The sequence below is a fragment of the Cetorhinus maximus genome, chromosome 13, assembly GCF_964194155.1.
Source record: "Cetorhinus maximus chromosome 13, sCetMax3.hap1.1, whole genome shotgun sequence".
Taxonomy (NCBI): domain Eukaryota; kingdom Metazoa; phylum Chordata; class Chondrichthyes; order Lamniformes; family Cetorhinidae; genus Cetorhinus; species Cetorhinus maximus.
The window spans coordinates 30,731,127-30,754,166 of NC_135891.1; the positions used below are offsets into that span (position 1 = coordinate 30,731,127).

The window sequence follows — 23,040 nt, forward strand, 5'->3', positions numbered from 1 at the left end:
TAGGTTTTAAAAAATTTAATTAAAGCTGTTTTAAAAATTATGGGCATGTCCCAACCCATGTGACAGTGTCACATGAGGGGACACGTCAGGGATTTTATTTTCCTATTTTTAATATTTTGGACAGTAGAGCCGATCTCCCTGAGGCAGCACTTAGCCTCAGGGAGATGAGTGCTCTCTTTTGTGCGCATGCGCGAAAGAGCACACTCTCGGGTTTAGGGATTCCCCCCTGCCCGCACAGGGAGCGCATAGCGCTTCCGTGCGGACATCACGCTGGGCGGGCCTTAATAGGCCTGCCCATGTAAAATGGCACCAATCTGAATCGCGCCTGTGCGCACCCGCACTTCAACTTCACCTCCGACGGGGGGAAAATCCTGCCCTTAATTTTCCAAAAGACACATACACCAAATATAAAAATGTATCGTACAAATTGGCAGAGAGTGTACAGTATTTCAAAAGCTACTTTTAAGTTTATGGAAACAGTAAGACAACAGAGGTGGTTAAGCTCCTTTGAAAGTTGGATGGACAGCCTTATCTAAGCATATGTGTGTAGGATGCTGAGAAAGTGCCTTTATTGTTGCCTAGCAGCAGTCTTGTGTGCGGCACAAATTATTCTCTTCCCCCACAAAATAGATTGATTTTGACTGTACTGCTTTTTTCCTGTGTGTTGTAAACACAATGTACGTTTGAGAACAACTTATTTCATTCCTAATTTATCTTCACCATCACTGCTTTACTGCATATTGCCTGCCACACTGTATTCCCTTCACCAAACCGTACTAATAAAGTTGCGTGGATTTAAACCCCTTACACAATGTCTCGTGCCTCTAAATCTGCATTAATAGGAATTATTTATTATCAAATCATTTCTTGCTCCTGTCATTTCTGTCTGCATAAGTGTAAAGTTTGACGACTTCTTAGCTAGGTCCTGTTGCTACTACATTTCACTAATACTTGCTTCTTGCCTTTGATGTTGTGGTTGCTCATTGAGAAATGTAAGTGGGATCTTGACAATTTTTTTTTTTGCAGCTCTACAACAGAGCAGGAAATTGACACTTAAACTGGAAAGATCTCTCTTCACCTGACATTATTTGATCAGTTGATGTGTTTTTTTTTCATGAATTTGAGATAGTGATTAAAAATTCATTCATGTTTCAAGCCCATACCGAATGCATTCTCATGTTCTGTCATCATTCATTGGTTTCTAATCCAAAAATAAGCTACAATATTTTAAGTAATGAATGACTAGGAAGGTCATGCACAACATCTTATTTTTTGGGACATATTGCAGTTTCAGGCCTTCAATGTGCATATATTGTAAAAATTACACATATATAACTATCCAGTCTCATACTTCCTGATATTTAAATTCCTGATACTGGATTGTATTCTTGTAATTTTTCCCTGATGATTTATTTTAACTTATTTTTTACTAGATTATTTAACATGCTTCTCCATATGCTTTGTTTCTCTGGTGATAATCTTTTTTAAAGGGTTAATTCTAGTGTACACAGCAATGTGATGGGAGCGCATTAAACATTTGTACATAAACTTTGCAGATTGGAAGTTTTGTCCTATCTTTCTAACATTCTGATTCTTTTAATAATATAACCCATGATTTCTTGCTTCTTCACCCTAATTCTGCAATTATTATTTTCTCCATAATTTCATTTCATTTTCTTTGTTGTTCTCTGTCAAATTCTCTTTCCTGGTAATGATGCTTGATTGATTTCTTCTGATCCATGTTTGCTTTGCATTTGCTTTTATTTCCCCTATAATTGCCTCTTTACTTCCTTTTATATTTCATCCTGCCCTTATCTTCCCTTACCCTCTCCATTTATAGATGTTGTATCCTCTATTTTAATTCAAATCTTTTTAATACATTATATTATTTCTGCTCTGTTATTCATTTCTTAATGTTCTTTGGCCATGCCTGTCTTTTTTTGTTTTTTCTGTTTCTCTCAATCCATTAATCCTTCAAGAAATCTCTAGGTCTGTCTAAGCTGTGTTGCTACACCAGCAGACTCAACAGGGTTGTTAAAAGAAATAGTGTGAAGGGAGATTCAAGAGCAACATAATAGGTGCGTGAGGAAGGAAACATAGACCCAGAGAATGATTGCGGTTGCTCTGCAGACAACAAATTTGTTTTTGTTTCATATTAAATGCCAACTGAGTTTTTGCATGAGATCACAACCTAATCTAATCACCAGTTTCAATTTGAAGCTTTTGTGCAACTGAAAGCAGCATGGGGATGATTTTAACACTACCCTGGTACAGCAGAAACCATGCAGTTTGACAGTTAGAATTGCCACGGTTACTTACCTGCCTTGAAATCACTTTTTGATTCTAACAGGCTCAACCGAGCAGACAGTTAATTCACTTGCCCAAAGCTAGTGGTCAAGGGGGGCAATTTTACAATATGAATGTTTGGTCCTGATGCTGTCATTGGGGCTAGCCTACAAATTTAACTTGCTGGCTTGATTTCCTGCCAGACCAAGTTAGCAAGGAAGACGATGGGCTGGAAGAGGCCCTTAAAAGTTATTTATTTAACTTCTTATTTATTTACCACTAATGCTTCACTGGATGCCACAAGGAATACTTGGGCTTCCCTGCTGCAGATTCATTCACCATCTCCACCCTCATCCCCTTCCTGATTGCAAATCCCAGCAGTATTGGCACACAATACTGTCAATTCATTAGTCTCAGCAAGGAGCCTCCAGCCTGCACAATTTTCCACCGCTTCCTGTTGAGTTTCTAAATCACACCATTGCCCACCCATGCCAATCCAACTTGGAATTAATTTTATGACCCATGATTTTTAGATCTGTTGTTCACTTTCAGAGCCCTGTTCTCTTGAACTCTTGGACACCATGCAGCCTTGTTGCTGAAAGTGAGACCAATTTTGGTATCTAGCAAAAGTCAATCTCTTATAGTTCGATAGTTTGGATCCTGATTAGGACAAGTACCTTCCCAAGTCTTAGTCCTGTAAATGCCCCACTTCTAAGTTACTTAATGATAAGTGGAAGATGTTCACCTTGTGATATTGAGATGTGTCTGAGTTATGTATGATACCTTTTGAAGGGGTTCAGGTCCAATGTTACTTTATAGGACCCCTTGAATTGGGAGGAAATTTATGCATCCCATTTAATAAGTATAAAGCTTTGATGCCTTTTCCCTTCCAGCGAATGGAGAATACATTGAGGAACAACCTCAGTTCTTTTATTTTATGAAAAGAACCTTTGCTTCTGTTTCAGAACTTGAACCCATATATAGCTATGGCTACAATAGCATCTGAGGATGTCACAACTCTTGTTGCCTTTGCTCTGAGTTATTCAGCTCTATGAAGATTGCCCTATAATTACTGCTACATTGTGCTGGTTTTTCTTGGGTAATTCCCCTGAAATCAGGCAAACCAGCAAAAAAGGTGGTGAAATTTTAAGTAAAAGTTGCAACGAGTATAAATTGTGTTCCTGCTATCTTTAACATTGGTCTAAAACATCATGTAGGAAGCCAACCTCCCACACAAAACTAGTCATGCCCTCGATCAAAATAATAAGCATGGCAAGTATCTGCTGATTTGCCTGATTAGCAGCTCGAGGAGAATCTTCAAATTAAGCTTGCTATTTCTATTGCAAAGGCACATTTTAGAAGTTGTAAAATATTAAAGCAAATTTAATTAACAAAGAAACTGATCAATGTACAGCAATGAAACTAATGAGTGGTTCAGTATAGTTTTTTGAAGTAATTTTCAGTGACTTAAAATCAAATTATTCACACGTGGTTGACTAGACATTTATTAAAAATGGTTATTTTTGTCATAAACGCATTTTCAATGATATTAATTAATCTGGACCAGGCTACCACTCTTAAATACATCAAGGAATATTTTTTAATGTAAAGAAGAAAAACCAATTACATTCTACTACACTGCCTGTTTGCACTTGTTTATGGAAGATTTTACATTTGTGATTTTATAAATGAATTTGGGTGGAAAATTGAACCATAACTTCACTTTCGAACACCAGTGCAATTCACATTCAGGTTACTGATTGCCTACAAAGTGGAAACGCTACTCTTTAAACATACTATCAGGATTAGCTTGATTCATATTGCATGAGAGTAAGATTTTCTTTTATTCTGATTCTAAATTCCTGTAGAAAGCAGTAGCAATATAGCTCATTTTATTCATTCTATCCAACATCTCACCAGTATGGAGAACTAGTTCAATTACCTAGGCAAGGAGGGGATGGTGGAGAGAGAGATATCCGCTTCTGTTACATTAAAATGATGAGAGACTCAATTGTTTTTGTCTCATTCTAGAAAGATTTTTTTGCTTTCCTGTCTTCAGACAACACTTAATGGAATTGCTGATTACTATTATCTCACAAGGCACGAACCCTTGGAATAATTAGGGTTCTATAAGAAGAACAGGAACTATTTGAACCAGTGTCGTATTAGTGGTATTGCATGGTATTAACATCTTCACCAATTACTGTTGCTTTGACCTCTCTGCTGGGGAGAGTATGGAATTTGGTGTAGTGTTGCTTAATTCTGCTTGAAGTTCCAGCCAAAATTATTTTCCTCTGAGGGAAGTTTTTTTATAACTGAAATGGGAAAAGGAGATTAGTCAATTTTCCTCATGGAATGTAGAACATATTTTTAATTGAAATATAAAAGCAAATTCACCCAAAGATAAATAAATTCCTGCCTAAGAGATGATGTGCACATTACTTTTACAGTTCTGTGATAATGGCTGTGAGATCTGTATTTTTCACACAAATGTGTGTGTAGGACAAGGTAGTGGGTTGCTAAATGTCACCATTGATTGTTAATTAGTCTAAAGGACATCCATTACCCACTTAAGCTACTTTTTCATTAAGTGAAACGTGCTAGTTTTGCTGTTCTTGAACCTCAATGAAGAGCCAATAAAATCCCATCTTTAACCTTTTTTGTAGATATTTTCGAAGGTGAACATTTTCTATCTATTAGATAGCTGGATTTAGTGAATCCAGCAGGTTTGCTATTAGGTTTCACACACCAATGAATTGGTAATCAGTGGAGTAAGAATAGGTCTTGCGTAGTTTTAAAAAAGGCAATTTGGTGTCCTTGATATAGGAACCTAGGCAGTAAATTTCTACATAGCTCTACCTTCAAAATTAATTAATGCTTGCAATTTAAAGTGTAGCTCTCCCATGAAACAATTAACTCATCCACATATCCATAAAAAACACTGGGAGTTTCTTTTAAATTTTAAATGTATCTGGGATTTATTTATTTTACCATACTGCCAGAGTGCACTATTATTTTGAATTCTATTGCAGCAAATTATCACACAGCTGAGAAGTGAAATTATCACTCACACCCATGGGATAAATTGTGCAAATTTTCCAGAAGAATTGGCCTGCACTTCTCACTGTGAAATATTGTCTGACTTCTGACTATTATATTTACATGATAAATAAGAATAGCAATCAAGTTTAACAGGAAAAAGACTGAACAATTTTCACAACACAATAACAGTAACAAGTTTCTTGGCTTACTGTTGGACCAAAAACTAAGGGCGGAATCGTCCTGGATTTGCTCTAAGTATGGTAGCGGGCGGATAAAACGACGTTTTACCTGTGGCCGCAATGGCGGCCTTTCACGCCATACCATCCCAAACCCACTGCATTAACTATGCATTCCTGGGATACACGCTGTTTCAAGGGCAGGCGGGCTCCGATTCGCCTGCCACACTGTCACCTCACCACTTCATCACACCAGCCACCACATTTAAAGTGCAGCCACGCTCAGTGCTTCCAGCCCAGGACTGCAGCAAAGAAAACATGGCCCCAAAAGGCAAGAAGACTGCAGCCCTCGAACACTTTTTGGACGCCATGGAGGTCTGCTGTGATGTCCTCTACCCCGCTGGGAGGGGCAGCTACAGTACCACTCTGGCTTGGTAGGTGATGGCAGTGGTGATCAGTGCCAAAGTTGCACAGAAGAGGTTGGCCATCCAATGCAGATAGAGGTTGAATGATCTCAACTGTGCAGCCAGGGTATGGCAACCATCTCATCACTCTAAACTCACACTCAAACCCATCGCACATTCACAGGCATCTCACTCACTGCCAGCTCAAGGGAAATCACCACCCATTCTCACACACATACCCTCACATGTCCATCTGGCCTCATCTCCCCTGGAGACTGCCTCCTCAGCCCTCACCATCTTGAGGCCACTTGCACAGATCAACATGTGCCCCCACACACACCCTGGGATACCCTCCTTTCCCAGTACAGCTCTTGTCTTGCAGCGTCTTGTCTTGCCTGAGGCCACTTCTCCCCCTTTCCCAAGCAAGACCTTGCCCTATAGTCATTGAAAATCCACCCACATATGGTTGATCTGGTAGGTAGTGACCAACCCGTGAGCCCCCCCAAAAGTGATGTAGTGCTGTCTGTGAAGCCTGGCGCTAATGACTGCGAGTGCTGACCAAACCAATGTAGATCAAACAAACCTTGAAGTCCTGAGCGAAGTGCAGCCCATCAGGTGCACGCCTTATATATGCTGTTGTGAAACACTTTGGTGTGTTTTCCCGCCGATGTGGGCGGGCGATCCATCAGGGGCAGGATGAGTCCGGCAGGCAGGCCTTATAATGATATGCTGGTGTATTACAATGAGGTTCCTGATGTCTGATGGTGAGGAACGCATCCCGCCATTGGCAGGCAGAGCGGATGATCGCAAACTGATTTCTCGACGTCATGGAACTGATTTTTAGCCTTCTCGCCATATTGACCACTGACGCCACCGAACACGCCTGACGCTGGTGGGCACTGAAAATCCCGGCCTAAGTTTGCTTCATGCCCTTGACCATTGTTTGAAATTTAAACCAGGCAGCTTGAGCCTGATTGGCCAAGGCATTGCCCTGAGGAATGAGTCAGCAAATGGCTGTCAATTATTTAGTTTAGTTAAAACAGGTGCAATGTGTGTACATGTTCTATCTGTCTGCCAAGAACAGGGCCCTGTGTATTAATATATGTAACTTCCAGTACATGCAAATGCACCACACTGCAAGCCAGACTGACAATCTTAAATTGGTTGTCAGCATAATTCTTAGCACGCTGAGGATTATTTAGCAAATGTTGTTCAATCGCGGAATCACTGCAGACAGGGTCAAGCTACCTGGTTTCAAACAATGGTTGGCAGTTAACTGTCAATCATCATCAATGGTGCATTCGCCACAGCAATGCCTCTACCAATCAGAATCCACTTACCAACCAATCAACAGTCTCTTCACATACAGTATAAATTGCTGTTTTCCCCTTATATTGGTATTCTTGTGAGTGTCCTGATAAGTGCAAGACGAAAAGCTTCAACATGTCTCCTTTTTCAGTAATACTCAAGTTCTGTACTACTAAACAAAGATTCACAATAGCGAATGTAGTTTACAGAATTGCTTATGCTTAATCAATACAGTCAAATTTAATACGTTGTCAGGCTATGCATTTATTCTGCGCAGTTGTGCAACTGTGTATATTATCTTATTTCACTAAAATACTAAAATGATATTGGGGTAATTATGTTGTACTGCTGACAGGGAGCGTTGCTGCTGTTCCACATCCTTCAGCGCAAAATTTTGTTGCCTTATAATTTGTTGGAAGTGAAAGCTGATAATGGCATGACAAGGGCACTGAGGCATCTGGGAATAGCGAACAGCAGGAACAACAGGGTATCTTCTTAACTAATGTGACTTAAGGATTGAGAACGAAAGTGAGAAAGGATGGAAGAGGAAATAGAGTAAATTAGAGTCAAATTAGTTACTAAAATAGAGAGAGAAAGAAATATTGTATCATAAGGGAGAGAAAGGAAAATTAAGAAAGGGATATAACTTGATATTTTTATAATCTCTAACAACAATTGACTATAAGTAGGAATGAGATTGAACACTTCAAATTGGCTATTCTGGGCCAAATAGGTTTATTAACATTACATTAACTATTTTCACATTGTTAAATGGCAGACTTAGCTTTCTGTGGTGAGTTTAATGGTAATTAATGTGAACATCCAGTAAGTTCTTAAAAATACCAGGAAGCTATGGGCGAGATGTGATTTGTGTAAACCAAACAATGGAGAGGCATAAAGCGACCAACAAGCTCATCTGGACATTCACAACTCATGTTGCAGCTCTTAATCACTTGAATTTGCTGGCTGATTTGCACATTAATAACAGCATGCGTTTTTAACACGTTTTTTTTCAGCAAGTTCCATCCCCGTTTCCCTAGGGTTCCCAATATAGTTATGGCAAATGATCTGAAGAAATTACAAGGAAATTACTGGCATATGTCTCAGCGACACAATGACTGGAATTGTTCCAGGCTTGGTCCCAGGGTTTTGCTGTAGTAGGCAACCTGAAATGGGGCACCACAATTGGCTCCAGTGGTCCTGTGTTAGGAAATTGACCACGGCGTCCACTCACACTTGCAATACAGTCTAGAGCTGCATTTTTGTGGATGATGAAAGGTTCAGCTATGCAGTTGGATAGCCCACTGGCAATCATACATCGAAAATCATACATGAACACTGGCCAATTGGGTGACGTACTGGATTATGACCATCACTTATAGATATTTTATATCCCAGAGCAGAGTCAACGGTTCAGAAGAGGAGGGATAAAATTAGGAAAACAATATTGAGTCATTAATTTTTACTTGATACTTTTAACTCCATTTAAGAAAATATTTCTGATAAACCAATATAAATAGAAACCCTAAACTATGTGTATTCATAGCAATATAGCTACTCTTGTTAATTGAATAATTTACTTATTCACCATTATTTGGACACCTCTTTTGACTAGATTACATATTATATTATATTTACAGGTCATACAACACTAGCTATGTTGTTTCAACATTCTTCCAAATTATAGCAAGTTAAAAATAATAATAGAATGAAGCACTTTATGCTTCAGACAATATTGAATTACAATTAAAAGCATGTAACTGAAAATCCTTTTTAATATTTCACTCTGAATACTCAATAAGCAAATCCCTCTGTTAAATATAGGAAACTAGTCACTTGCTCAGCATGACTGACTGCAGTGTCATTACTGAGGCAATGAGTGTGCTTGTTACAAAATGCTATAGGACGTTTATGCAACACAGCTGACGGCAGTAACACAGTTAATGATGCCAGCTTTTGATTGAAAGATCTGTCCTGGTCCCTGTGTGGTTTGTTGTTGCCGGAATGTACCAGTTATCACCCTTCATTTTCAGACTTCTTTTTTGTTAGGTTTATTATGTAAAATGAAAAATTTGCATAATAAATATCTGCATGGCCACTGCAGTTAATTACAGGAACATGGAAAATATTCAAACTCAGTAACCAAATGGTCTTGAAATGGCTTTGAAGTTCCCCAAATGAATATTAATAATATTATCAGCTGATTAACATGCTGAAGAATCAGTTTATATATGGGTTATTAATCCTTTTAGCTATTTTCTAGTTCAAAGAATACATTTCACAGGCATTTGATAGCCTCTGCATTAAATACTATACTATGCATGTGATCTAGGGGCAACTGAACAAGAACTTCTGTGAAATTGGAAAATAAATCTCAATCATTAAGAGAAATAAAAGAACATTTGGAACATACTGGCACAATAATTGGTTGGTAACGGTAACTGTATTACACTTATGGGTTTTAGTTTGCAGAGAGACTACTGACCGTGTCTTTTTCACCAGGTTTGTCTCAACTTATGGGGTGAACCTACTGGCATTCAGTATGTGAATAGGATGTTAGAGGCTGCAAGGGAATTGATGGCACACCTGCTGCAGTCCTGATAAAGGGGTATTGTGTACAGTAGGATAGATGTAACTATCAATATATTTTGTACTGATCGTAACCAGAGAGTTGTTTATAATGTTTATAACAATAATTCAACTTTTGTAATGAGCTAAATATCCAAACATCTGCTTTGTTTTGTGCAGGAGAGTGATCTACTGACATTTAATATTTCTGTGCACCATTCCTGGTGGAGTGAACATGGTCCAGGCTGTGTTAGAAGAGAGATGCCAACCACCTACGTGAAAAGCTTGGATGGCCATTCCTATATCTCTGTGATGGGTTGTATTATTGATTACCAATATATCGAGGTTATTCACAGCTCCTCTCAAATACTGTTGGCAGTAAGTATGACACTTGATGACTGTAACACGGTCAGGTATTCACATATTGCATTTTTCTGCTAAATAAAATTATAAAATCTCTTGTGTTCCTCTGAACAATCTGAAAAAGGTGTTTTCTGGGCAGACAGAACATTATCAAATATTAAGAGTTTTATTCACCCTGCAAGTTATCCAGATAAAGGATAAATAGAGGAGCAAATAAAATAATGTGTACATCTATATGTGTCATATGATTGGGTCTATTTAATTAAATTTTATTATAATGATAATAATTACAAAAATTCTAATTCAAAACCTTTATAGCAATGGTCATAGTTTCTTACATCCATTTTGTTGTGTTCTCTCTGGTTGTGTCAGATTATTAATTAGATTGATATGTAATCATAACTCTGCTTACTGAACAATAGCTTGCATTGGTAAGATAAGCAGAAATATATTATTTTCTATTCAGTTAGTATCATTCCCTAACTGTTTGAGCTGTGCACATTTAATTGCAACTCTGTCAGCTTATGTCACCACCCACCTTACCTTTGAAGTATTTCTTATCAGGAGAACATTAGTTGAAATTTTAGCAAAACGCTTGTTTTAGAAAGAAAACCCAAACATTTGCTAAGAGGTCAGTTTACAAATGCAGTCTTCACAAAAATACTATAAAAACTAGTTCTAAATCATAGCTTTTCAAGCTGGGGGAATCAGAAAGTCATCAGAATTCTGGATTTGCACATTTTCTGAAGGAAAGATTAATGCCTATAGTACAGATTAGGATGTTTAAAAGGAATTTTAAGCTCCCTAAAGTGTTAAGTGAAAAAAAACACACAAACTAGAAATGCAATTTAAAAATAAAAGCACACTAAATAGCACATAAGTAAGGAACCGAAAAATTCAAAAACACAATGGGCAGGATTTTTATGTCAGCGTGCGGGCAAAATCAGCAGGCCTGGGAGCGGCCTGGGAACGGACCGCAGACTGCGATTGGCCCCGACCGCGATTTCATGCTGGCTGGCCAATTAATGGCCAGCCAGCGTGAAGCACGCGCTGAAATGCTCAGCGCTGCTGGGGTGGGGGCAGGAGGAGGGCGGATGCTGGCGTAAGTGCGGGCCAGCGTGGAATGAACGCTCCCTGAAGGCAGAGAGCTGCCTCAGGGAGCTGAAGACTTCAAAAGTACTAAATAAAGATTTTAAAATTGGGACAAATATGTCCAAGCATCACAAACGGTCAATTGAACATATACATTATAAAATTTAAATTTAATAACAGAAACCTCATCCTGCCCTTGGATGAGGCTTCATGAGAAATGTAAAGGCCACCTGGCCGATTCACCTGTCGGCGAACCTTAAGGTTGGATGGACCATGAAAAATCGGGGACAATTACAACTTTAATGGGCTTAATTGCCCTCTTAAATGTCGGCGGGCGTGCGCAAAAGTCGGAAGTGGGCCCGCCGACCAAGATATCGCGCGACTGCGGAATGATGTCAGAATGCTCGCCCAACGTCATCACGCGCCATTTTACGCTTGAGCAGGTCGGGTGCGCGCCCGCACACCGACCTTAAAATTCTGCTCAATATTCTCGGAAATCCTGGGCAGCACAGCACAACTTTAAGAGAGAAAAAATTTAAAGGCCAGAAGGGCAATTGCAATCACTTTTTGGAGTTTGCCTGCACAGTTCCTAGGCAATCCTTGGGAAATCACAAACCTACCCCATTTAAATACTTTTTGAAGTTGCTCATTTGCAGCGAATGAGAACCTTCAAAATAAACAGTGCAGCTCAATCAGAAGATATTGGGTGGGTCAATTTGATGTAGAGTAGGCTCAATACCTATGTGTCCAATTTTAATTCCTTTCTGGCAGCAATTGAATACCTTTGCAATGGATAGAGTGCATTAGAAAATGTAGCCTAATTTTCTCAAACAGTGTCACCAAAAATTAATCATTCATCTCATTGCTGGTTATGAGATCTTGCTGTATGCAAATACACCACAAAGCCTCACCGTTATTCCTGTTGAAAATTACAGGCCATTGTTCTAGCTTGTGATAATAAGAGATGATTCCCATTAGGAAAAGGAGGCTAGGAATTAACTTGAAATTATTGATATCTTGATTTATTTATCAACTTTTGTTCAAACGCGCTGGAATTTAAATTGAATAACGCCTGAAAATGGGTGAGGATCAGAGTGCACAATTAACCCAGGCCCATTTGTCATGTTGCAAGCATTACGTTAAATTAGTTTTTAGCTGCTGCTTTACATGGTCACTGCATGCAGCCAGTGCTACCAGCACTGATCATTGGCTCAATATTGCGGGTGGCTATTGCTACTTAAAGGCAGCCTGCACCTATTAAAGGGGAGGTGTTTGTTGCTGCAAAAAATGGTGGATGTTGTAGTATTAGGATGTTCGGGACTGTAAGGGTTAATGTAGTACTAGGGAAACAGTACTGCCCACATTATGATGTAGAGAGTCACATAGGAGTAGTAGAGTATGGGAATGAGTCTGGTAGGAGTCGGCATGAATATAGCACCTAGTCAAGACTGTATCCTATATATATGTATATAGTTACGTGTTGTTAATAAACAGTTATTGTTCAACCATACAAGCCTCTATACCTCTTCATGTGACAACATACAAACCTACAACATAGTAGCAGCTGGTTAAAGACCCCAAAATCCCTAAGAACGATGAAGTAAAGAAACTGCAGTCTGACCTGAAAGAAGTGCACCTAACTTGAAGACTTCAGATACACAGCTGGAGATCACCTAAGAAGCTCCATTATAGGCATAGAAGCTGAAGGACAGAAAAAAGATCCACTGTGCAGCGTAAAAGGACTCCATCGGAGCACGTGGAAGTCCGTTGTGAAACTTGATCAAAAGCAGAGTGAAAGGACCTAGCCAGATCACAAAAAGATGAGAAAACTCCAAAAATGAAGGCTGAAATAAGTTTTTAAATTCAGCGCAATAAGCAGGCAGCACTGGCAAACTAATTGTTTCAATGAGCATAGCTTGAAAAATGCTGCAGCCCCGATCCAGAGTCGGTGCCATAACACGGAGTGGCAGTGTATGTATAGAAAAAAAATGAAAGAGAACTCAGTGCAAAAAATCGGATTCAATTCGATTCTCCAAGCTCAGGAAAGCAACTGGCTGGCCAAAACAATTTTTTCAAAAGATTTTCTGTAGAATTGCTGAAGTTGAAAATAGCTCTGTAACCGCGACAGGAGCCTGCCAAATCCCAAAAAGTGTGGGAGGAGAAAAAAAATTACTGTAGTGCCGTTTTAAAAAAATTAAAGCCGTATGCCCCATGCTGAAAAGAGCCATGGATGGTAAATCAACACTGCCAGATCAATTAAGGCAGATGAAAAGACCAGACCAAGCACAAAATGGAGAAGAGCATTTTTAAGATACATGATAACATTTGGCTTGAATAAGAGAACAGAGGCTGAACAAGCAAATACACTATTACATTCAGTAGGTCCAGTTGCTGATGACCTAATGGCCAGACAAGAAATAAATGAATCTTCCGATAACGTTGAAGAGATCATGAAGTCCTTTGACACTTACTTTAACCTAAGAAGCCATAAAATTTTGGAGTATGCAAAATTTAACAAGAGAGTCCAAAACCCCGGGGAACCCATCGACTCTTTCATAAATGAGTTATACAGAGTGGTTGAAGGCTGTGACTGTGGTGACCTTAAATTGGAGTTCATAAGAGATCAAACAGTAGTGGGAGTGGCTGATGATGCTCTTTCGGATGTACTCCAATTTAAAGAAGATCTGACTTTGGAAAAAGTCATCCAAATCATCAATCAATCGAAGGCCTGCCAGCAAAACAGATCTATTTTGCATGGCAAAATTAAACCGTGGTACAGGGCAACCCCAACAGTCCAGTTCATAAAGCAACTAAATGGCAAGGAGACTCCAGGGCAAGAAAAGCAATACCCAAGCAAAACACAAGATGGTGGCAGACCGTGTCAGCACTGTGGCACCAGGATACCTCACAAGCACGGGCAGCGTTCAGCAATCACTGTGCAGTGCTTTCACTGCAATTGCCTGGGATGCTTTGGAAAGATGTACAAATCCAAAACCTTGAGATGTGTGGAGGATCCCAAACGAGTCCATGAGATAGATGAGTCACACTAAGAAGAAGCTCAACAATGCTTCTTGGGAGAAACTGAGGATCCCTGATTCACATTTTGGAATGCTGACGCATTTGTAAATGGTCACCTCAAGTTAGACAGGAGCTGTTGCAATGGTCCTGTCGGATCGGGGACCATGTCTAAAGGACCTCTGGTTGTGGGTGAGAGACACAGCACTGTATGGTTCTTGAGGAATCCAACTACCGGTCATAGGCATGATTCAAGAACTGCTTTGGTATGGCAACAAGCAAATAATCGAAATTCTGTTTGTCATCTGCAATCAACCCTTTTCTCTCCTGAGTTGAGATGCCTGTGTTGCCCTCAACCTCCTCAAAACGCAGAAGATCATTCCTTCATTGTCGCTGGGTCAAAATCCTGGAACTGCCCCCCTAACAGCAATGTGGGTGTACCAATACCACATGGAGTGCGGCGATTCAAGAAGGCAACTCACCACAATCTCCTCAAGGGCAATTCAGGATGGGCAATAAATGCTGGTCTAGCCCACATAAATGCCCACATCCCATAAATGAATTTTTAAAAATGTTAAAACAACCGCTGTAGTCAACCACACTGAATTGGAGACTCCCGAGAGGTCCTCCGGTGCTGATCATCTCGACTGGGACTTCAGTTCGGAATTTTCCTCACTCTTTGCAAGGCAATTATTCCAGCTCCTTTTCAGATGGCAGAAAATATTCTTCTTAGTTTAGACCAGCCAAACCTTCAGATGAGCACCAGCATATTTAAAACAGAAGATAGAGAGGAGGAGCAGCAGCAAAAAGTTGAGCCCAAACTTCAGAGTCAAACAGTTGCTGTCACAGAACTAGGAAAAGCTACAGGAATGAAGCTGGAGCTTCAAGCTCATACGGACAACATGAAATCGATTCTGGAGCAGGAGAGAAGCGACCACCAACTCAGCAAGACAAAACCCTAGGAGGCACAAGTGCACGTGAAGAAACAGAGGACAGCATTAGAAGCCAAACTGCAGGTTGAGCTCAAGGGTGAAGAACATACAAACATAAGGGAGGTAAACCTTCAACTTCCAGAAAGAACATGGTGAAACCACCGAAAAGAAAACCCAAGTCCACTCTATGAATGAATGGAGCGAACATCCCCTCTGGAAGGCGAGGGATAAGCCCATGGTATCTGACCAAGGAAGACAGATTGTCGACACTAAGGGGTGTAAGAAGCGAAACAGATGTTGACACCCAAATAATTGCAACACCAAGTACTAGAACTTCAACAATGTCAGTCCAAAGCAGTTGAGACTACTGCTCCTACAAACCTGAAAAGAACGAGATCTGGAAGAGCCATAAAGCCTCCAGCCCATCTGAATCTGTAAAGTCAGAGACTTGGGAGGGAGAAGGGGTAGCATGTAAGTATTATTATAAATACATTTGGATAAAGACTTGGGGGAAGGTGTAGCATTAGGGCGATTGGGACTGTAAGGGTTATTGTGGGACTGGGGAAACAATACCACCCACATTAGGATGTAGAGTCAAATGGGAGTAGCAATGTGTAGGAATGAGTCTGGTATGGCATGAAAATAGCACCTATTCAGGACTGTATCCTGTAAATATATTTATATAGTTATGTGTTATTAATAAACAGTTATTGTTCAAACATACAAGCCTCTGGACCTCTTCATGAGACAACGTACAACCTTACAACAGATGTCCTTTGCGAACTGAATGTGTGCTGTAATAAATGGCAGGATATGTGAGAAAGCATTTACCAAGATTTTTTCATAATACAAGATGTGAAGAATAGGAGAGAAATCCTGTATCAACAAGAGGGTTGGAGGATCTTGAGATATATGCTTAGAAGGCATTGGGAAGAACTAGCGATAGAGGTCAATGGCGGGAGTGTAGCTCCAAGAGTGAGGATGCAGTGCAGGATAAAGTCTAATATTCTGACAAGTGAGTTCAGACTTTAAATAGCATACCATACCAACTATACCAGTAGCCTGATCTGCTGCCCAATTCACTGCAACCCCATCAGTCACCTACCAACTATCAATCAGCATTCAACTCATATGAGGCAAGATTTTTCAGATGGCTGGGTTTCCTACCCCACTATTCACTATCAGCACAAAAGTCACCCACATGTAAAGCCGACCTCTTGCCTGCTGCAATACTTCAAAGGATTTAAAAGTCTTGCTGCAAAAAGCTTCAGCCTCCAAATTAGAATTTGTAGCGCTGCTGCCACAGTCCCAAATTAAGGATGCCATTAAGTAGGAGGGCATGTCAGACTTCTGGTGAACGGCCTGCCCCTTCTGTCCCTGGACATTCTGCCTTTTCATTCCTGATTGGGTGGCCTGCCCACCATTGCCCGCTGCTTTTGGCTGGCATCCTGCCAGGCGGCAGTTAATTGGATGAAAGACGCATTTCAAGGCATCTTTCAAAGGGGGGTGGATGGGAGTCAGTGATGCACCCACCTCCGGGTTGGATGTGGAAAGCAGGCTGTTGAGGTAGGTACCCCCTCCAACCCCCACACTTCCTGCCTGAGGCCCTAGCTCAGTGACTTGCTGGGTTTCCCTCCTGCCCCTGAACTCCTCCCACCAGCCTCAAGATGAATTACTCACTTAAGGGCCTCAGCTGAGGAAAGAGTGGCTGACTGGCCAACCTAGGCCTTGCCTGTCCCACCGTAAAATTGCAGAGAGGTTGGGGCTATGGGAAGGCCATCGAGGGAGTTCCTCTGCTTGCAAACTTGCTGTAAAATTCTGTACACGGTTTACTTCACCACCACATACTTAGCACTGTTACAAGCCTCACAGTGTTATGGCACAACGGATGGTAAATGCTGAGCTGTTCAAATCCCAGCGGGAAACTTGAAACAACTGCCACAACTATTTTACAATTTGTATTTATTTTGAGATTCGTAGTAATAAGACCACCAAGTCGTACAGGTTTCTTACAAAACTAAATTAAATCTTTATTGATTAAAAAAAATGATTTTACGCACATACATAGGTTTACAAATTACCACTGTGATAACTCCTAGCTCCCCTAGTTAATCTAACTTCCAGGTCAGAAATTTCCCCCCGTTGCGGGGGGGGGTTGTGCGGGGACAGGTGTGAACCCGATCGGCACCCCCAATCAGGGCCGCGTTGCCATTTTATGTGGGTGGGCCAATTAAGGCCCGCCCATCATGACGCATGCCCGGAAGCACTGTGCGCTCCCTGTGTGGGTGGGGTTGGGGGGAGCGGTGTTCCCTGAGTGGTTCCTGCGCTCTTTTGTGCATGTGTGCGAAAGAGCGCAGAGAAAATTTGTTTCAGTCTTAAACTTTAAAATAAAGGATTTTTAAACTTTTAAAACACGTCCCCTCATGTGACACTATCACATGAGCTGGTACATGTCAAAGAATAAATGTATACATTTTTATTAGATTTTAAAACAGTTCATGAAACCTTATCCCTCCCGTGGATGAGGTTTCATGAAAAATGCGAAGGCCGCCTGGGCTCTTCGCCTGCCCGCCAACTTTAAGGTTTATGGGCAGCTCATTAAATTGAGTTAATTAGTTTTTAACAGGCCTTAATAGGCCTTTGACAGTTTGGCAGGCACGCAGCCGAGTTGGCTGCGCACCCGCCGAATTGACGATCTAAATGACGCGCGGTGACTTTGGCCCTGCCCCCCACTCGCCGACGGGAAAATGCTGCGCCCAGTTACACGTCCATCAAGGGAACAGTAAAACACATAGATTTTAACAGAACCAGGCAAAGTAAAACGATACCCTGAGCAGTCAAGTTCAAAGTGAGTTTCCTTCACTTCAATTTGTGTGGACAGCAACATGAGGCTTAGAGGCTGGAGGCTTTTCATACTTGTTAGATCTTAGAATTCCTTCCTCCTACACATAACCTCATCTCCTTTATACAGGTTTCTCCCTTTTTAATATAATCCCATTGTCCCAACATGTCTTTTCAACTCTACTTTTCTAATAATAAAAACCTTTCATAGTACCAATTTTACCAATAAGCTTTGGGAAAAATAAACACACTGTTTATCTTCTTCTGACTAAGCGTAACATTTCACCACCTCTTTTGAAATTCAAATTACTCTGGTTTATCTAAAAATGCAAATGTTCCCTTTACACCTAACATTCTAAAACTTCAGTCATGTTTACCTATTTAACATTTCAAACCTATCTTATCTTCTGATACATCAAAGCCTTCAGACCAGCGGTCTTTAATTCATCACACACACACACACACACACACACACACAATTCCTACCTTGCAATAAATGTCAATAACATTATGGGCAGAATTTTGCCCTTGGTTGGCGGGCAGGCCCCGCTGGCTTGGCGGCGGGCGGGCAGCTGAACTCCGCCGCCGAAACGGGCCCCGCCGTAATTTTGAGTGGGCGGGCCAATTAAGGCCCGCCCGGCGGCCTGCCCGACAGGATTCCCCATCTGTCAAAGTGCGCTCTTTCTCACATGCGTGTGAAAGAGCACACTGCTCCCTGAGACCAAGTGCTGTCTTAGGGAGATTAGTGACAGTCCAAAAAACTTTAAAAATAGAAAAATTAAAAAATTATTAACATGTCCCCCTCATGTGACAATGTCACGCGGGATGGGACATGTTAATAAATATCACATAAAATGTATTAAAGCTTTTAAAAACGGACATGAAACCTCATCCCGCCAGTGGATGAGGTTTCATGTATTATCAGAAACCCGCTGGGGCTCCTGGCCTGCCCGCCAACCTTAAGGTTGGACAGGCAGGGTCTTTAATTATCTTAATTACTCTGTCAATGGCCTCAATTAGCCAGTGACAGGTCGGCGGGCGGACAGCTGATTTCGCTGTCCACCTGCCTTCCTAAAAATTTAAAGGGACCGGGATGACGTCGGCGAGTGGGCCCCGCCCCCAAATCGCCAACGGGAAAATTCAGGCCTATGAAATTTATTATATTTTCTTGACACACATCCAGACTCACAAATTGCACACACTGGCAGCTATTCAACCATGACATCCACATCACCCAAACATATTGCAGGACGCTCACACTTCCTTGCAGCAAAAGGTGGGGCATAACAGGAGACAACAGGAATGGACCGGAACAGGACAAGTCTGCACATTTTAATCCTCATGGAGGAGACAGCGCTGGCCACCATGGGAAGGGTCATTGCCGAGGCTGTGACTACTGGCGGTGCTGCTGCGATTGATGTTAACTGTTTCTGTCAACCGAATCCCCCTCTCTTGCCACTTCTCCATCATCCCACAATCTCTTCTGATTAACAAGCTGCAGATGGTGTAAACACACACTTCTTACTTTCTCCTTCCTCCTCACCACAATCCAGTCCGTCCCTTTTCATCACAGATATTCAGGAACTAGAACCTTCCCATCAGTGGAGGAAGAGGAAAACAGGGAAGATGAAGAGACACTGTCATTCCACCTTTCACTCACAGCCACCAGCTCAATGACTGACAATGAGGGTATTTTAGAGGCCAGGATAAAGGAAGGATGTGCACATGGTGAGACAATGGGCACAACTCCATAGCAGCCAGGGTGGAGGGAAAGGATAGCACAGGTGCCAGCTCACCGGAGGGTGTGGTTACACATTAATTCTGCTGCAGAGGAGTTAGATGAGGATTTCTACAGCCCAGGCCTCAAAAGGAAGCTGCTGGATATACACAACCAAATGCTTGGTGCACTGGAAAAACTGCTAGAAAACTTGCACACAATGACAGGAGGAGTCCAGCACCAACTTGGCACAAGGCCATCCTTTCCAATATGGAATGGTGATTATCTACATTAGCACACCTATGAAACTCACCATGATGCAGTGCATGATGGCTGATGACACAGCTTCCATTGCAGCACAAATAGTTTCTGTTAAAGGCCTGACTGCTGCCATCGTAGCTTTAGCTGTCACTGATCAAAGGGGTTTACAGAAGTCATAGTGTCATAGCAATCCATCAATCTGCTCTCCAACCAATCGCCAGAATTGCTGAGGCACCATCCTAGGGAACTTGCAGTGACTTCATGAAGCATGAACATGCTGTCCTCTGTCTGGGTACTGCTTCTACCCCTGCCACTTAATGAGTCTCCTTGCTGTGGCCTGTTAGCCAGCCAGCCCAGACTGCTGCAGAGCAGGTCAAGATGGTGTATTCTGAAGCCAGGCACAGAGCTGGTTGAAGTTCTCCTTCAAAGCTATCTGCAGTCTCTGCAGTAAAGGTCAAAAGTCTTCCATCTTCCATATAGCAACCATTGAGAAAGCACTTTTTACGAACACTAGAAAAAGTAAAGATACACAGAAGGGGCACTAAGGAAATGCAGAGGGTGGTTGGTTTCATTTTGTAGACACTATTTAATGAATGCATTGGCTAGTGGTTTTTATTTTTGTGTTGTTAGAAAGAGGTTGATGTGATAGCCAGCAATAGAGGAAAAGTGAGCATTGTGGGCTGGTGGTGAGTGGAGTGGGTGTAGTTGAGGCTGCTGGTATTACTCATGAATAATCATGTAGAACTCAGCCAGAAAGGGTTTTGGCCTCCTTTCCCCTTCCTCATGCACTTCTTCCTCCTCCTCCTTTTCTTTGTGCTCCTGCTTCTCAGTTTTTTGCCTGGTAGCTGGTAGCAAGGGCTGTAGCCTCATAATAGCCAGGTTGTAAGCATATAATTACAAATCTGGATATCCTGTAGTAATTGGATGTGTAATATACCTTTAAGACAAGTGTGATAATGGAAGATCACGTGATCTTGGTAACCAATAGCAGAGTAGTGCAGGCTACCGCTGTAGTCAGTAGTCTTGAGTTAGAGTCTGAATTGTAAAGACAGAGTTTTGAGTTGTAAGCACACAAATGTAGTTGCTGAGTTCCTTTTGTAAATAAACAGAATGAGTTTCTTCTAAGATCTACTGATCTCATCTGTCTTTGGTGCCAACTCGGTCATCTTGAAACAAGCGTGCAACCCGGATCCTCAAGTCCCAACAAACCAGGGTACAGCAAGGAAAAGACTCGAAAGGAGTAGAAAAAGCAAGAAAAAACAAAGGAAATCAAGAGAACCGAAATCAGGCCATACCTCGGATGGTAATGGTAAGTAAAGAAAAATTTCCATCCAGCTCACTGAAACAATCCCCTCAGAGCACGCCACAATTTGAAAAGCTTTGAAGACTTAGTGAGCCTCGTAAAGAAGCATTACCATCCAAAGCCCTCGGTGACGATGCAACGGTTCAAATTTAACTCAAGGATTAGAGCCACGGGGGAGACAGTTGCTTGTTATGTAGCAAGTCTGAAACAATTAACAGAACATTGTGAGTTTGGTACATCTATTAATGATATATTTAGAGATCGTTTGGTGTGCGGTATAAATGAAGGTGCGATTCAGAAGAGATTACTGTCTGAAACAAATTTGGATTTTCAAAAGGCTTTGGAAATTGCCCTGGCCATGGGAAGCACAGTGCGGGACTCGAAAGCCATACAGGGAGTGCAAAATGATGCCGTCCTCTACGCTGGGTGTGGAGTGTCAGCCAAAAAGAGCGCAAAAGTGGAAGGCTTTGCTCAGAAGTAGGAAGCAGCCACTGCTAGCAGACAAATAAAGTGAGATAACTTAGCAGCGAAGACATGGCATAATGGTAACAGAGGTGGAAGCAGACAACCTTGTAATGAACCACAGTTTAAAAAAAATCGAATGTTTCTCTTTCATAGGAACGGACACCTCATGAGATATTGTAAAGATAGAATCAGGCTGACTTTCAAACAAAGCAAAAACCCAATGAGATCTATGGCATTGAAAAGCCTCAAGTAATAGATTCAGCTATTTATTCGCTGTCTAATTTAAAGGTAGGAAGAACAGAACATATCTGTGTAACCATGAGAGTGAATGAGAGGCTGATCAGAATGGAGGTGGATACAGAAGCGTACATTACGGTGATAGGTGAGCATACTTTTAAGTACATGAATCATGGGGAACGTAAACTAAATTTGGAAGAAACATGCCAAATTGAAAACTTACAGGAGAAGATATACAAATCAAGGGCATATATAAAGTCACAGTACACTACAGAGATCAAATAGTGAAATTACCCTTGATGGTGGTAGCAGGTGAGGGACCTAGTCTCCTTGGACGAAACTGACTGAAAGAAATTAGTAGGCTGAAATCTTCCCACTGAGAAATAATGGGCTATCGGAGCTACTACAAAAATGTGCCTCAGTCTGCAAGGACGAACTTGGGAAGATTGAGGGGCTACAAGCAAAGATTCATGTGGATCCAGTGGCAACACCCAGATTATGGAATGTGGGAAAAGGTAGATGTCGAACTGGACAGATTAGAAAAACTGGGAATAATATAACCAGTGCAGTTTTTAGATTGGGCAGCACCAATAGTACCTGTCTCAAACCTGACCAAAGCGTTTGAATTTGTGGAGACTACAAATTAACAGTCAATAAAGTGGCTAAGTTGGACAGACACCCCATACCAAAAATTGAAGACTTGTAAGCTAAACGGGAAGGTGGAACTGCATTCAAGAAGCTTGATATGAGTCATGCTTATCAACAATTGGAATTAGAGAAGGCCTCCTGGATGTTTGTCACCATTCATACACACAAACGGTTGTACCAATATACCTGTTTACCTTTTGGCTATCTTCAGCTTGCGCCATATTCCAGAGAACCATGGAAAGTTTACTACAGGGATTGCCCCATGTTGTAGTTTATTTAGATGACATTCTGGTGACAGGACTAACTGAAAAGGAACATTTTGTAAACTTGGAAGAAGCTTTAAAACATTTTTCGCAGGTGAGAGTGCATTCGAAAAAAGAAA

At 41.3% G+C, this 23,040-nt stretch overlaps 1 protein-coding gene across 3 annotated transcripts in view; it reads left to right on the forward strand.

Annotated features, from left to right (window-relative positions):
- The window catches only part of LOC144688520 (sodium/potassium-transporting ATPase subunit beta-1-interacting protein 3-like), a 298,615-nt gene that overhangs the window by 168,309 nt on the left and 107,266 nt on the right, over positions 1-23,040 (forward strand). For all 3 annotated transcript variants that reach the window (XR_013578426.1, XM_078555200.1, XM_078555201.1), the window contains one exon: positions 9,965-10,162. Coding sequence is in view for 2 of the 3 variants with exons in the window: in XM_078555200.1 (XP_078411326.1) it covers positions 9,965-10,162 (198 nt within the window). In the remaining variant the exon portion in view is untranslated. The remainder of the gene's footprint in view (positions 1-9,964; positions 10,163-23,040) is intronic.